At 41.9% G+C, this 17,686-nt stretch overlaps 1 protein-coding gene across 1 annotated transcript; it reads left to right on the forward strand.

Annotated features, from left to right (window-relative positions):
- Positions 1-237: 237 nt before the first annotated feature.
- Positions 238-17,171, forward strand: LOC119164436 (carboxypeptidase inhibitor SmCI). The gene is made up of 5 exons (XM_037416625.2): positions 238-470; positions 10,874-11,029; positions 12,505-12,669; positions 14,540-14,789; positions 16,986-17,171. Exons 1-4 carry the CDS (start codon positions 398-400, stop codon positions 14,782-14,784), a joined length of 639 nt encoding a protein of 212 aa, XP_037272522.2. The 5' UTR covers positions 238-397; the 3' UTR covers positions 14,785-14,789; positions 16,986-17,171.
- The last annotated feature ends 515 nt before the right edge of the window (positions 17,172-17,686 follow it).

A 17,686-nucleotide genomic window follows, 5' to 3' on the forward strand; every position in this document is an offset into this window, starting at 1 on the left:
TTCTGTGGCCTTAAAAAGGCATTCTCATTTAGCTCACGGCTTTACTTGTCCAGAAATATAATTATGTTTTCTCCTCTTTAGAAATCAAGAAAACTTTACAAAGCGTTTCTTGGCTATGAGATATTTTTTCCTTTTGATAGAATATGCAGAAACAATGAACAATGTGCTGCCGAAGAAAAAAAGCCGTGAATATTATGGACAATTGCAGTTTCTATAACGTACGCGTATGAACACTGCATAGCTAAAGCACCTCGAAAACCTCACGCAGTCTGCTTGGGGCGTTCCAGGGTGTCCATGTTTGACACCAGCTTACCTAACTCCAAATTACGATCACTCGGTGGTTATAAGTGGGGCAACGACCAAAGTGCGTGCTGAACACAAGCGGTAAGAGGAGACAATGAAATCTTGTGTATTTTTACTGTCGGCCTTCCTCTTCGGAACTTGCGCGGCCACGAGCTACTCCCCACACGGTAGGTGCTATACGAGTTTTTTTTTCTGAGGTTTTTCACAGAATTAGGTCGCACTTTGTCCTGAACCTTTTATGGACTTATGATGTGCGCAATGGTTTTTGATAATCCACGTGCAAAATGTCCGCAAGATTTACCCACACATATTTTGAAGGAGCTTCGGTAAGAGGAGAGGGTAACAGTTGCGCCAAGTATAGAGAACCACAAGTGGACGGTATCGGTAATGAGTCAATTTGGCCTGTTATTTCAGCCCTGTTTTTTTAGCAAGCATAATGCACCAGGTCAGATTGGATTGTTCTTGCTGGTCTCTTTAAATTAAACAAGTCAGCCGCGCCAATGACAAAACTACTTGCAGGAGGAAAGATGTTCTTGGCAGAATCTTGCGGTTCTTTTTCTGTGTGTGTGTGTGTGTGTGTGTGTGTGTGTGTATGTGTGTATGTGTGTGTGTGTGTGTGTGTGTGTGTGTGTGTGTGTATGACATTTGACGCTGGACTTCCCATTCATCTGACTAGGAGACTAGAACACTGTTAACCTGCTACGCGGTAAAGGAAGCAACAAATAAGCCTAATTCACTTATACGTTTCAACATTCTCACGCGTTGCTTTGCAATTGAACGAGGCTCTTCAAGATTCGTTTGATTTGAATATGGCAGTAATTTACTAGGAAGGCGTCAAGATATGAAAGTGCCTTCTCCTTTATGAAGAACGCCCAGTGGCTGACTTCTGTATGAAATTTTTAGTTTAATTTTTTTTCTACTTTTCTCCTATGCCCCTGGATTGAGGGATGACATGACAAAACTTTAAAAGAGTCCTGAGTGACTGATACTTAGTTAAGCCAGTGCTCCCTCCCCACATCAGGTTTTTGGCTCTGCCTTGAATAGAAGCAGACGTTGAGTTTTATCGCAATATCGTCGGTCCTTTGGATGTCCTGGAGTTGACTGTGAAGACTGCGACTATTCAGAGACACATCGCACTGCTTTTTCGGGATGCGTGGAAATGTATTCAGGGCTGGGCACAGCCATCCAGCTACGTTTTTCTGTTTTTTTCTTTTGGAATAAGTGGAGTAAATATTTCTTTTCGAGTAAGTGAGTAAATAGGCTTCAACTCCAGCGCACATTGCGTGGAATAGCACATGATCGAAAAATATTTTTATTGTTTATTCTCCCAATACCATCCAGGAACAATCAGCAAAGCGTGTGGAATTTACATAATTTCCCCAACTATCACGATCATTTTTAGTTAGAGCATGCTTGGCGAAGTGCATTCGGGTCGCTTCAGATAAATGCGAATTTATTGCTTCCGTCGGGGCCCCAATTCAAGATCAGTTACCATGTTAGAAAGCCGAGTGCTCCCACTTATGGCAGCACAGTACATCGCTTATGTTGGAAGCTTCCTGTGGTGACTTCATCGAATTTTTTTCATTCGCTAGCTTACATTACAAATCAACGAGTAGTGGACAGACAACTTGCACAGCAATCACCACACAACCTAACAAAAGGAAGTAAATGTACTTCGAATGAGTGGCAACTTCTCAAGTATCATTGAACTATCAAAAATATGTATGACTCTAAGCAAAATGCTCGAGATGAGTCCGGCAAAAAAGACGATGGGCCATATAAAAAAACAACTTAAGCTACACTGATTTGTAGAAGTGTATACCAACTCACTCAGTGGTCGCATTGGTATGGCACACTCATCCCAGTAGGATTACTGTAGGATTCCCAGTAGGATTTCCCAGTACGATAACTGGGAAAGCTGCAACATTTAGAAACTCTTGGCCGGGAGTTGTACCACTGTAATGACGTTGTATAGACCACAGGACTTTCTGTTTTGCCTTGAGGAGACTGGATGATCGTCCCTTCAGACAGGAAAGGATCTTGGGTGCATGTTCTAGTAGTACATCAGCCTAGGAAGCTATACTGCTCCCTCTAATGTTCTTGAGGGCAACATCAATGAGCGACTGCCTGTGAGGTGTGCAATGTGTATCTCCTTCCCTTTGTCTTTTTACTCCCTTATTTCCTTCTCCCTACGTCTAGGGTATGTAGTTAACCCACCTTCCAATATGTCATCTCTAACTCTTGATATATATATATATATATATATATATATACGTATATATATATATATATATATATATTTATATATATATTTATATATATATATATATATATATATATATATAGATATATATATCAATTTGTTGTTTTTCTTTTCGAGCTATATTGGTAACTTTTTAAAGGATGCTTTATTCATTCATAAAGATGGGCCAGAAAAGTCACCACTCTTCACGTTCATCATTGAATATTGAAGCTGAGAAAAGTGGCTTCAGTTTGGTTTGGTATGATCACGACAAGCGACAAGTGAATGACTAGGAAATTTGTGTAGCATCGGCCCATAGGTAAAACCGATTTTCGTCGAATGATACAAGAGTACAGAATCTTCATGAAAGACGCAGACAGTCACATAATGTCCCTTTGAATATTACTTAGGATCCCGTAACGTTTTCTACATATTTGATCAGCATGCTTCTTGTGTAGCGAGAGCTTCATTGACCGTATTATCAACTATTCACTGCAGCTGGTGGCTGCACCGTGAGCTGAGTCTTTACCAACCAACCACCGCATCTGACAGCGCAACTCACCGCGCCATCTGGCATGACCAGAGAGGAAGACGTGGCGAAACCATGTTACGACAGCAAATGAGGAGTGGGCATTGTATATCATTATACAGAAGAGGTCGATCGATGGGATTTGTGGTAGATATGGAAAGTGAATCCTAAAGGCTGAAAGAAACCAGAATTCATCGTTGAAGCGAAACTGCGAGTAGGCAGTAAGCTTAGTAGACAGAGTTGCAACTAGCCACACACGTTGGCAAGCGTCACCGTACAGAGTACCAAGCTGAACTGTAAGATTCAGCGTAACTCTTGCTACGCATTCGCAGGCATGAGTGATTCAAGCCACAGAATTTTTTTCTTATCACTCTATGTATCGATCCTCTCCCAACCTTCTCCGCAATATTTATGCTCGTGGCAAGGTTTGCAACGCCATCCGAGTCAGAAGAACTCATCTGGTTCTCCACTGTCTCCACAATCTGCCCGTTTCTCTTAATACACCAGCTCTGAGGACTGCGGCATGGCCGCAGCAGTGCAGCGCGCGTGACCACGCATTGCCTAGTGATACAAGAGTCCTCGTGATACAGGAGAAAGGCGTAGTGGGCTGTTTTTTATTTTCTGTGTCGATCAGGCATTGTGGCAGATGGGCAACAGGGCTTGTTGCTGCACTTCCTCTCGGATCAGTTGTGGGCGTACTATGCGGAGCAGAGGTACTGGGGCCTCAAAAGAGTCGAAGCAAAACATCGTCTGACCGTTCTGGTGTAGCACGGAAGGGTGAGCCAATCTCGTGGAGGCACAAAATGCGTGAACACGGGAGCAGATGACATTCGCGCAGCATGCTGCAGGAAGCATACAGTATGCGTGCTTCCTGCAATGATTACAGAGATGGTGGCTCGGAACAGCCCCGATCTGTCGAGAGATATTGTTGTGAAGCTAGATAGTTCATTGATTGAGAAAAAACTGATATGGTGCGAGAAATACGTGCACAAAGTGAAGACACGAACTGACAAACACGGGTGCAGTGTCAGTCCTTGTTTTCTGGGCATGCTGGTTGCCTTCACACCATAACACGTTTCTAGCCAAGAGTTGTTCGCCAAACAGTTATAGTACAACATGCTGATTGTCGCCAGTGACCAGGCGTTGACAGGAATGCACCTCTGGCTTCCCCGCAATGACGGCTGCAAGCCGCTTTAACGTGAACACCATCTGACGTCTCTCGGACCGGATGCGCACTTTTCCACAGTTGCATGTATCTTAGCTGTTGAAGCAGAGCGTAAGAAATTCAAAACCTTGTCAGGTACGTGTACTACGTACGAAAAGAGAAGCCGAAAAAATGTGACAAAAACTGCCAGTGCAAGTGAATCAAAAGCAGCTGCTGACGAAGTTCCGCTTTAAATGAAGTTCCGCTGCAGTAGCATTAACAATGCTGGCCCACGAAAGTAAAGCAGAAAGCTATAAGCTGTGTTTATGCATTTCTTACGAATGAGAGCATCAGACGCAATGCTGGTTCTGCCTATGCCAGTTTTTTAGGGCACTGTTAGCAAGTTTGGGTTACTTTGCACGTGTTGCACTTTACTCATTTGACTCAAGGGAAATATTTTATATCCAATCAGACATACGTTGCCACAAGTACCTAAGGACACGTATAATTTTATGTCCGAACCATGTGCTGAGATATTTGATACGAGAAAACAGACAGCAGAGCTATCAGGTATCATACTGCAAACGGACACAACATCGGTTTGCTCCATCTCAGCAGTGTCGGCCTTTAGCTAAAGAATAAAGTTTTTATTACCAGGGGTACTCAGCCATTTCTGATGTTTAAAACAAGAAGTTGAGGGTGCTGTAAGACGGTAATTCCTGTAATATACACGCTGACAGGCTTTCTTAGTATTGAAATTTCAAGGGTAATATTTTTTTCTGGAAAAACACGTTAGCTGTACAACAATATTAGAAGTCCTCCGAGTTGCCTGCGAGGAAACATATCTGGGCACGTGTTTATAAATCAGATGACTAGACTTTCAGTACAATCTATTCATTGACTGACACAAAATTCTCCTATGAGTAAAATAAATGGAAGCTAGATGCACAATAAGTGCAAAAAAGAGGGCTGAGTAGCACGAGAGTGGACTGTGTTTAGAAGATTTAGTATACGCATTAGGGAGTGGACCACGTCGCGATGGCGGGGGAAGGTCTTCTTGCGTAACCCTTTGAATACCGGGCCCCAGAAGTTACGACCACTGAGGCCAAAAGCATGGCGTTCTCTGTCGGTGTCGCCACGCAAGTTCATGGCCGTGACTATATTACTGTATTCTTCGTCTCCTATCAGGCACATGCTCACTCGAGGGCAGCGTGCATAAGTCGCGAAGCAGCTCAGTTCTGCTCTCATAAGAGTTGGTCCACAGTTTCCCTATCACAGCCTCCGAGTTCCTCAAAGGAGTTGAACAAGCGGGCAAAGATATAAGGCCTATTACGACTGTGGTAATGTCACAAACTACCGAGACTTTAGCAGTCTCAGGGGCATTAGAATCGGTGCAGCAAAAGACCGTTTTCATCGCCCGAACATTGTCACTAACCATCACACCCGTCTTTCATTCGGGCATCCTGCTCATTCGGATGCGGTAGTCATAGTTGAGTGGCACCAACTTCCCCGGTACACCACAACAGCAATTTTATCGAATACAGGAGCGGCGCTGTACATACAACCATTGCGCGAAGGTACCTCAAGCTGATGATGCCGGCGCGTTCACAAATATGACATTAGCAAACTCACTTTACTCGTGTATTCGTGTGGTTAGCCGTACGTTATAGTACCCCAGGAAAACTAAATCTCCGCATTCCTCCACTATACAGCCGCTTTCTTTATGCTGGTTTTGGAATGTTAAACACCATTGATTATGGTTATTTGTTCACGCAGTATAGCTCTGCAGTTGCTGACTTTCGTAAAAAATTCTAGCTCTATGACACTTACGTAGTATCAGTGAATGAAGTAATGACGTCAGCGAAGCCCGCATTTTCTGCCATGCGGTAAACATTTGCGAGCACAAAGGAAAGTCAAACATACAATATCTGCTGTGCGCGCATGCAAGCAGACACAGATGTTTCTTATTCGCCCAAACAAGTGATCTCTAAAACTTTCAGGGACAATAGGTTATTGGTCCGTGCGCACGCCCGTAGTGCAAAAACACCTGCTGCAGTTTTCTCTGCAAGTGCAGGATGGCTTTTTTAGTTATGATAACAACATAGCTTAGAACTCATTGAACTACTTTAGTTTTAATACTTGGAACTCTGCACCAGACTTGAAGATAATAGATGACGTAGATACTCCAAAGGGAATCGTATTTGGGCACCTCTAATACTGAGCGGCTAATCATGCGTCAGAAATACGCCAGAAAAGCGTAATCTATGTACAAAAAAGGTATTGAATTCATTTAGATAAATACCATAAAGGTCACAAAACAACAACTTCGTGAAATTCAAATTAGTCTCACTATAAAGTGCATGCTTAAGAAAATTAGGCTGTAAGCATTCTTCAAGCTTTTTTAAAAGTAAAACTTTAAGCGTAATATACTATCTGAAAGAACCACGTTATATGTACAACAATATAGAGACTTTCCCAAGAGTCTATAACTAGTGTGCTCCAAAAAATATGAACAAAAAGCAGGCGGAATTGTACGCTAAAGCATCAAAAGTCAGAAACACATTGAAGACAGGTATCGCTGAAACCAGTGTTTAGAACCAGTTGCTGCAAACAATAAGCGGCTTATATTGCGTACTGCTCAACGCGAACGCCAAGCGAAACGACAGATACTCCATGGCAAAGCGTTTCTATTCCTCTGACAGTAGCGTGACACTAATTTCTGTGGACATCACTTGATTCATCTCAGCAATGGTTTTTTCTGTTGTATGAAGAAGAGAGGTAGGAAACCCTAAAGCTTCGGGCTTTGGAGTTGAACGCAATAGCGACACTCTGTTCCTAGTGAGTATTTTAAACACTTAGTGCATAAAACCACCTATAATTTGCTTTGCACCCACTATATGTGGCCTTACGAGAATAGGCGCAGTAGCGTGTGTGCCTTTTCTAGTGGGGTATCAGCTTTCAACCGTGGAGCCATTAAAATAACACATATTCTAATGGTTGTCGGCAATGGACGCTTGTACTACGCATTATTACGGCAATATTTCATGTATTGTGAAGCATGTGTACAAGAGGAGTGTGTTCGTGAAGCATGAAAGCTACGTTCACTGCATTTTCAAACACGAAGTTTTTTTTCGCTATTTTGACAAGCAGAGTCGTTGCTGGTTGTAGAGCTTCCGCTTGCCACACGAAAGGCTCGGGTTTGATCGCCACTCGGACCCATTGAACCCTGGTTCAGTCACCACCCTGCTCTTGAGTTTTTTAGCTTCATGTTATTTGCATAAGATGATTTTTCACTCACAACCAACGATGTCTATGCTGGCCCGAGAATTTCTGTGAAACCACCTCTTTAACGTTTTCGAATTCATAACAACTCAAATGAGTGTTTCGATGTCACGTCACTCACCACACTTTCCGCAAATTTTATTCAGGCAATCCCCGTAGTTCTGTTTTTATGAATTGCTTTGATTTGTCTATTTGCCCCTCAATACAGGATTGTCGTGAAGACAGAAAGAAAAAGTGACGTCATGAAAATAAGTCATCTGAGTACGCTTGCTGCACCAATTAATTAATCACGCAGAATTATCCCACGAGTATACTAAATAATACGCAGGAGCACTCATAATAGGAAAACAGTTGATAAGACAAAATCTTGGGCTAGTTGGTGATTGGGAATCAACATATTCGCACAGTGCAAGACTACGAGAGCTCTTTCTGTCATTGTCCTTTCTTCTGTAGTTAAGTCGTAACTACTCGTTGTCTAGCGCTGTGTAAATATAGAAAACAGTGCTATAACACAGTAGTAATGGTATATAAAGAGTGGGAAAACTGTGGAACACAAAAGATAACTAATAAAAACCTCAAGTGGATAGAACACCAACCGTTCTAATCGCCGGAGTCTTGAACATTTTTTTATCAATTGCTTGCAGAATGTTACCTGCGAAGGGGTAGTAATATTGTAAAATATTAACTGATGGTTCTTCAGTGACCAGTGAACGAAAGCCTTCTCGCGAAAACCCCAACTACGTCGACTAGCCTTCGAATTACTGTAGTTTGTAAAGTGATTCCTTTCAACATCTCATGAAGGCATCTGATACAACGCAAATGCGCTACATTGTATGTATGTATATCTGTATCACCTTTTTCATTTCATCACCCCATTGTCGTTGTTATTTGTAATTGACTCGGGCAAAGTCTTCTGGTCGACACTTGAGTTAATTTTTGTATAGCGCCTTCTTATTTGATTGGCGCCTTCAGTCAGTTTTTTACGCGCAGATTGTTGCTGATGCCTTATTTGGGGGGAGACAAGACCCCCCCCCCACTCCCTTGTACCCCCCCCTGCCCCCCCCCGCCTCAAGGCCTCTTTTATACTTCCGGGCATGCACTTACCGTGTACGAAAGCAGCATTGTTTCAGGCGACAAAAAAGAAATAATACCTAGAGTTGTACAGCGCTAAGTCGCTACTTGTTCCAACCGCGTGTTGAGAAGACCTACCACCGTGCATGATTAAGCCTGCTGGAGCACCACGCGCTGTACAGTAAATAGAGGGGTACGTTCCCCTACATACATTGTACCTCGGTAGTGGTGCTTTCCTGATTGTACATGCACCCTTTGTAGTCGTGAAGCTCGATGTTTTTGTCATGTACTTTATCCTTGGTTTGAAGTCAATAAACTTCTCCTTGTTGCAGCACATGTTTTATCACTCGTCGCGGCAAGACGTTGTCCCATTCATGCCCATAAGTTTTCTGCCTAATTATCGCAATATCAAGCACGTCTTTTTATGATAGTAAATATTACCAAACAAAAAATTGTTCGGACCAAGAAAGAAAGGAATGTGACACACGTTTTGCTCATCGGCCAAAGTTTTAATGATTCAAGATAGTTTCGAGGACTTCCATCGAGACCGATGGTGCACTTTGATAATGTAAATCTGTAGTCATGTGGATATTGTGTGTGATTCGACCAATTATGTGTATTAGCTTCTGTTTCATCGTTGACTTGTGATGATGGATCAGAGGAGTTACTGCAATCGTTTACCAGTCCCTTTCAAAAATGCTCATACCACTCATTCCCCAGGTAATCTATTTTAGGCATTTCTGTGAAGAATGGTTGGAGTGCAAGAAAATACGTTTGCACTCATCACACGCTTGAGGCTAAAATTTCATCAGCACATATTATCTGCAGTCCAAACATTCTACCAGCACCACAAACAAAAAGGGAGCATAAGTAATTCCGTAAGTTATAAGCAGGTGAAAATAATGCTCAGCGAGAAACTGACTAAATCAATGCTGGACTATACACCTTTGAATATCGGAGACTAACAAATCAGTTTGCACACTGCATGTAAGTTCCTCAGCCGTAAAATGTCCGACAACCAGCCATAATGTCGGCACAGTTAAGTGAAAACGCGAACTTGTGCATTTATTGTGCTCAACTACTAATAGCTTTTCTTTCATTCTTTGTATCTGATATTTGTTATTTCCTTAGTAGAAGAAAACTTTTTCAAGAGACACAACTAGAGGCATACATTTGCCTGACGCCGTCTTGCTTCCCGTACGCTAACAGCACCAGGAAAAAATAGGAAATCTATCAAAGATGACACGCATGTTGTTGAAGCAGCTCATGACTTTAAGAGTGAAGTGCAGTTAACTGCTAATTTGCTTTATCTCAACAAAAATATTACGGCACATTCGCAATGGTGCCGCAAATCTTGAAGGAAGAACACAGCTGGGCAGCTTTACTTGATGTTTATTTTGAGTATTTCTTTCTGTCCTCTTTTTCTCTTTCTTGTATTTATCTGTGTTTTTTGTAATTTTATGCATCTGTTTTTTATATTTATTTGTTGCTCACTCTGTCTTGTTAGCCTATTTTACGTCTGTGGCAGCTGCATTTACGATGCAAGAAAAAATGATATAGGCCCGTGTGCTCAGATTCGGGTGCACGTGAAAGAGCCCCAGCAGGTCGAAAATTCTGGAGGCCTCCCCTACATTATCTCTCATAATCGTATGGTGGTTTCGGGACGTCAAACCCCACATAATAATCAATCAATCAATCAATTATTCAATCAATCAATCATTCACTCCTGCTATGTTCATTTATCGTTCTCCAATTTTTTTGTCTGTATCTCTATCGCATCCACCTTCTTCCTATCTTTTTCGCTTTTTCACACCTGTTCTTATTCTTTGCACTATTGCACCAGCTGTGCACGAAGGTACGGCTTGGCCGATTCCTGGGGCGCATACTTAGCTGAGGTGTTTTTACACCACGTTACCAATAGGTTAAGTTACCGATAGCTTCAGCAGCTCATAGTTTAGAGAATGACAAGAACACGAGTCGTTTCGTGATGCTAATTTTTCTACGCCAAATCATAAGTTACCCCCAACTAAAACAGCAGCTCTGGTGAAGGAAACTTCACCTTATGTACTTCTCTGGGCACTTGAAATAAAAAGGAACAACACCTTCAAAATATTTTTCTCTTCTTTAACGTTGGGGTTACTTTCCTGGTATTAACGTCTTCCTATATATCTAGTCTTAATTTTATTATTCTGCCTCAAAACTTTATAATTGTGCGGCTAGTTTTTGTTCTGAGTATTTTATTCTGCAACAATTAATTCTGATCTCATGTGACTGTTTTTGTTTCCTCTTTCTTTCTCTTCAGACAGCAGATGCCTCACAAGTTCGCTTGTAATGCCGGCTGGCTACTGTTGGCAATCACACTGGCAGTACAATCCTTTCTATAAGCGATGTGTATCGACGTGCAATCCGTTAGCCCCATTCAGTTCGAAAAGGGAATGTGACTACAGCTGTCGCACAAGTGAGTATTTGTTAACCACCCCTCTCACTCGATGCATGGTGCTGCATAGTCTGTAGAAGATAGTAGTCATCTTAATGCAAATATTAGTGCGAACTTATTGAGACAAGTCTAATGAGACAAGAACCTAATGAGTGAACTTGAGCTATGTGCCGCAAGGTCCTCCATAGTCAGTAGCCTTGCCGCAGTAATTAGCACTTTTTCGGTGGGACAACCTATGTCAATAGAGCTATGTCACGTGATGTTCTGTTTGCCTGTTGATGGTAGTAGTCACTCTACTGCAAAAGTAAATGCTCTTTTGATGAGAAAAGCTATGTGAGTGTAGCATTGTAACCTAAGTTTCTGCGCAGTCTGTAGATGGTACAATAATGATCTTACTGCAAAAGTTAGCACTATTGTGATGGGACTAGCTGTGTAGCGAAAGCAATGTCACGTTAGGTTCTGCTTAGTTTGTGGACGATAGTAGTCAACGTACTGCAAAAATTAGTGCTGTTTTGCTGGAAGCTACGTAACGTATACCGTCAATTATGACGCACGATCGCACGCTCATTGCAGTTCCTTATTTGTCACAGTTCATAATGAATATCCTGTACAGGATGTCTGAAAAACGTGGTTCAACCAAGCTGCTGTTAAACTGAGCGTCGTCTACGGATAAAAAGAAGTTTTTTCACCTGCCTGCATACCTGCATTCCGCGCAACCAAGGTTCCCATTGCGTTTTATACATCATAGGTCCCGGAGTATTCTAAAAGCCGTGCTTGCCAAGCGGAGTCGCTTTCTTTGCGACCAAATCTGCAACGGTTGCTTCCAAATCGGCAACGACCAAAGTTATGATGACCAAATCCGGTTACGATGACCAACATTTTATTTCGTTTACTGTGAAAAAACAATGATTTATCTCACGGAAACGTGGTGATAGTGGTAGCTGTGGCAGGAAGGTATATGGGTAGGAACTAAACTTTATCGAGGTCCTGAAGAAGTCATTTCCAATTACCATTGAGAAATACCATGACCGCTTCAACATTTAAACGGGAAGGCCAAGCTTCACCGCGGCGTCGTGGGCCTTCTGAACTGGCTGGAGTAGTTGAAACTATGCGTGCTCTTGAGAAATAAATAAAAAGAGTATTGCAGAGTCTCTTAGAGTCTCTTGACAAGTGTGGCCTTGTAAACAGGGGATAATGGGGTTAATGTCCATGTGTCCGAAACAGTCGGGACACGAAAAGGAGACCTGTGTGAAACGACTATAGATTGAAAGGCCGGAATATGGCTTCGTTTGCACTAACCCAAGCGTGTTTTACGCTGCTCGTGTGCAAAATAACTATAGTGTTTGCGTATTGTTCAACAGAACGAACACCTTATGGTGCATAGCCATTTGCTTATTAATTTTTGTAATTTTACAACTATTCACTCGCTTGATTGGATACGTTTTTTGTCTGGTCCCATTAAATTCTTTAGTAACTTATCGTTTTCAATGTTTCAGAATCAGTATGCAGAGCTCCTCGCCCGATTTCCAAGTGCGAGTTCGGCACTTACCCCGTGTATTACTACGACCCGAGGACAAGGATCTGCGTGCGAACTTCACAATGCACGTACTACGGAAATAACTTCCCTACAATGCGTGACTGCCAAGAAACGTGCATGAAAGGTAAGGGGATCAAGAAGAGTTGAGAGTTGCCAAATACATGCGCCACATATGTTATCCTGAAAATATTCTCTTTTTTTTTTGCTTCCATGAGTCCGTTGCTAAGGTATCTCTAGCAAGTACATCGTTACACTCTCATGTAAGCGATGCACCCATACGCTACTACCGAGTTCATGTGTGACGTCAAAATAGTAAACGTTAATTGGTTACTGCTGGCTATACTTTGAGACAAAAATTTCAAGCACGCGACCCACGAACATTTCGCTGGTGGCCGGGCCCGTGCATGACTCAGCGCAACTAGGCCAACCCATGGCCTGCTGCGTGCCATGTAGTTGCATAATAGCTTCAGAAGAATCTAGGGCGAGTACCCGTGGGAGCTACCATGCGTAGAGTTTCAGCCAGCATGGAAACTTAGTGTTCTACATTGCTTTCTCTAAGCTTCCTTTTTTTTGGCTCCCTGTGGCCTCCGGATGCTTTGTCGCGAAATGAAATTTAGCAAAACTTCAGCCGTCTCACTTCATCTTCTTCAGCCTGTTAGTATGAGCAATCGAAGTGAGCTGACTCAGTTCGCAAAGAGCAAGCTTTTTTATTCTCAAAAAGAATAAAGCCAAAACACAATAATAAATACTTTCACTGTGGAGTTGGAAGATTTAAACACGAAGAAATTAAAAAAAATCTTTGTATTACCCATCATTCTTTCGGCGGCTTAGCCAGAGTTCATCAATCATAACAGTTGTGAAACTGCGTCCACACACGCGAACTTGCTCCTGCCTGGATATGCGGGGCCTGCAGGTTGTCGAGCCAGCTTGGAGAGGCGCAAGAATTGATAGCCGCAGCACTCGCCATACGTAGGCTTTTCGCAAGGTACTCAACGCCACAAGCAGTGCTGGAGCAGTCTTGAGTGTTTATTAATTTGCTTTTTGGTCAATAAATGGTGCCACAGTAAGCGTACACTCGAGATTTCGGCCAATACAAAGTTCGGATTTCGATAGATGTGCCCTGTGAGGAGTTTTGCGATTCGTAAAACTTCAGAAGTTTGCGGCTGAATGATCACCAAACCGCAGTTTACTGTAGTGAATATTTTGTGGAACTTCAATGACATATACTATTCGCAAAGTTCAGATTCAAGGAGGCATTTGAGTTATGCGGCTAGTGCATCATCAACGCCATGAAAGAGAAGAAACATACCTCTAAATTCGGCTGCATGCTTGCTTTTACAACGACTGTGGCACTACCATGAAAGAAACTCACCACAATACGCGCATAAGAGGGACACAAAAAGACAAGGAAGGGCCTGGCACACAGAAAGAGAACAAAGAAATTACTCATCTTAACATGGAGTTATTTTTTTACACTTATTATAGATCCGCAGTGATAGAGAAAAGCAGTTATGCGCAGCAGATGTGATGTGGTTGTCGTGGTAAAAAGAAAAGGAAATGGCAGCCGGGAGCTGAAACATTTTATTGGCAGAAATAGGTCTCCGGGAAATGACACCAAAAAGATTATTGTCGATGACAGTAATCGCTTTCTGTTTATCATATAACGGTAGAGGGCGTTTGCATTTATTCATTTGACATCGGAGATTCCACCACTATACCTTTGGTGACCACGTTGTTTCCTTTGCAATTTAAGTGTTTGCGTTATTGCACGAAATAATTTTTGAAGGTTCTAAAAAAAAAGTGAGCAATATTCCCAAACCTTCGAGCGCGCTTTGCGCAAGGCGGTGGTTAGTGGTTTAACAGGTGAGCTACACTGACAGTATCAACGCGTTTACTGGCTCGCAATGAGTTAAGCGACTACCGTAATACACATCACACATTTGATGCAAGCGGTGCCTCACGTGGGTAAGCTCCGTTTCTTCTTATTTCTACAGAAGAGCCATCTGGACCCGATGTTGACCCATGCAGCATGCTACCCAGCGAAGGGTATTACTGCAAGGGCCGTTTCGGCACCTTCCGGTTCTTGTACGACAATGACACAAAGACGTGCAACCTGTTCTGGTACAGGGGTTGTGGAGGAACGCGAAATAACTTTGCCTCCTACTATACCTGCCTAAACAGTTGCGCTGGGAAGTACGTTCAAGAAAATAGCGAGAAGTTACTCGATGCAAAGTACTAGACAAGGTAAGCTGTCTATGATTTTAGTACTTTATTTTACGCAGTGTCAGTACAACTGAGGCCTAGTTAAAAGCACCTCAAAGTGAAAGAACAAATCGGTCTGATTGATAAAGTAAACGCTGAGAAATTTGATGACTTTGCTTTCCCACTAATGACTTAAAAATTAGGTGTCAAAATCAAGATTAGAGGGCAATTTTAAATTCAGCACCGAAACCTCTGAGCGTGACAATGTGAATTTCAATGTACATTTCTCACATTTGTTACAAAAAAAAGTCAGTGAGCAGTCAAAAAATGAAATAAATGTTTATTTAATTTGGACAATCGTCAGAGACCTATTGTATTTAAGACCTCTACTTGAGAGGACTGGATTCAACCAGATGGTATTCCTGTTAAAATACGACATGTTTATCGTACTTTATTAACAATCACTGAACCAATTTTTTGATATTTGTTATGTTATTTTTACGGCCACCTGACAGGTTGGTTCATTTCTTGTACACTGGCTAGTAACCACGTAAACCCTTGTTGACGCTGTCCAAATTTATGACGTCATGCCGTTCAGTGCAGAAGTTCTAAAGCGGCGTCACTTCCTACTGTGAGTTTTGGGACTTACAAAGCATGCCCTTCTAGCAAGCGCGGTGATTTTCAATTTTTAAACTATTAATTTACTGCTCATCAAAAATATTGCACTTCTTTTTTATTCGCACAAAAGTTTTATTTTCGTTTTTTACCTTGCGTAGAGTGGAAAACCAAACGCTTCAAGGTCTAGGAAATAAGCTGGCAAAAAACAACATGCCCGTGCTTTAGGTTACCACATGCTTTTATAAGCTTGTTTAGACTGCTAATGTACCGCAACTTCGTCAAGTGGTGTAATCTTTTCGCATGGGAGATGGCAGTCATTTCTCTCTGAAATAGGGAGGGGAGTGCTCCTTGATGTAAGAGGGGGTGGCCAATTTAATTGGTCATTTCAAACACTTTGTGCCAAGGTGAAAAAGTTTGGGGGGGGGGGGCGGTGCCGCCTCCTGGCTATACACGACTAGCTCCTCGACACGCGTTCACGCTAAATGTCGCGGTACTTTCACGGCCACTCCACTCTGTAGCGACGTTTGTTGCTTGCGAGTGGCTATTTTGTATATATTTCTGCCTGGCATCATCGCGACAACTCATAATGGTGCGTGAGGTTGTGAAAATTTTTTTCGGTCACTTGAAGGCGCGTTTGGGCTGATGTCTGTAGATGCATCCCACGAGAATTTATTTTCAAATAAACACTAAAAAACATGGCTTATCCCATCGTCAAAGAGCGGGTGCAATGTCTCTATGTGTTTGACTGCTATAACACAGCTTGACGTGGGTGCATCTACGTTCACGCTTATTCATAGAACTGCATCCCGATGACTGACGTTTATTATTACTGAATAAACAAACCATTTTGGTTGAAATGTTAACGGTGACAGCGAAACCAGATGAGCTATGGGACAGCCAGTGAGTAAACGCTCAACTTGGGCTAAGGCGGTCTGCTCGCGCCTTGTTAGAGGTATATGATATTAAGTAGCTGACCACTGGCATATAGTTTGCTTAAGTTGGAGCTTCTTATACACCTTTTCCAACTTTTCCAAGCCAAAGACAAATCATATTTGTTTGCTCCTTGAGTAATAAAGACGATAGTTCTTGGTAAGCGCCCGACTTATCTTTTTTCTGTGTCGCGTTACCGTATTTTGATGCTGCTTTTTATCATAAAGATAAAAAAATTTGCCCAGCTTCCTACCCTATCACAGGTATAAAAGGCGATTGAAAAGCTCCTTCCTATGTGTTAAACGCCGAGTGGTATAGTCTATTTTTAAAATATTGCAGAAGTGACCAACCTTCGATTATATTCGAATGAAACCACTCATTACAAAGGCCCTCAATACCTCTAGATGAACAAATTGGTATGTTTCCATTTTCATTGTCCAATTAGCAGTTGCACACTTCACATAGTGCTAATCATAGGCACAGTCGGTTTTATTTTGGAGCTACAAAAAATTGGCTAAATGCTACATTTTATAACTCGAAATAATAGCCCCCTCCTTTTGAATGAACAGCACTCTAAGCGACGTAGTCAAGCCAGCTGTACATTTGTTTCGTAAAATGGATCTCATAATTGTATTTGTCACCTTATAATGTCGCGTATCTAAGATATCATACCCCTTTATTTTTCGTTAGGGCTACAGATACAAAGTCAAGATAAACAAAAAACCAAATTTACATTCTGGGAATGCGTCGCAAACATATCATTTAAAGCAGTGCAGCTTCATGACAGACACTGGTGATGATATTTTTCGTGGCCTTACAAGCCCAAGGCTGCGTGGATCCACGGACAACAAGAAATAAAATATTCTTTGAATCTTACGCACACCGCATCTTTGTTCAATCATTACTTTTTCACTTACCATTTCATCGCATAAAAGCAATAAAAATTTCACATTTCGCCTGGTCTAGTGCATTCTTATGTAGCATCCAGTAGAAAAAAAGTCTCTAATGTACAGATTTTTAGGTGCAGCAGCAATACAATGTCATCATATATTTCTTTAACAGTTAAAAGTTCAATGTAAGTAATAAGTGTGCATAATACAGTGGTTGAAAATCTTCCATCATGAGTCGAATTAAATGTATAGGCGAGTATGTATAGGAATAGCAACAAAAGGTGTGAAAAAGCAAAGGGTGGAATAAAAAGGCTCTGCAAGAACAGAACGGCAAGTTCGTTTCTTCGTTATTAATATTAGGACACGAAGGAACATAAAGATAACACAAAACTTGATGAACCAACAAGCAAAAACCAACATACGTCAACACGCACAATTAAAAGCTCTTTGAACTGATTCAGTTTAGCCAATGTGAAAAGAAAAAAAACTGAGCATTGCTTT

The sequence above is a fragment of the Rhipicephalus microplus genome, chromosome 8 (assembly GCF_043290135.1).
Source record: "Rhipicephalus microplus isolate Deutch F79 chromosome 8, USDA_Rmic, whole genome shotgun sequence".
Classification (NCBI taxonomy): Eukaryota; Metazoa; Arthropoda; class Arachnida; order Ixodida; family Ixodidae; genus Rhipicephalus; species Rhipicephalus microplus.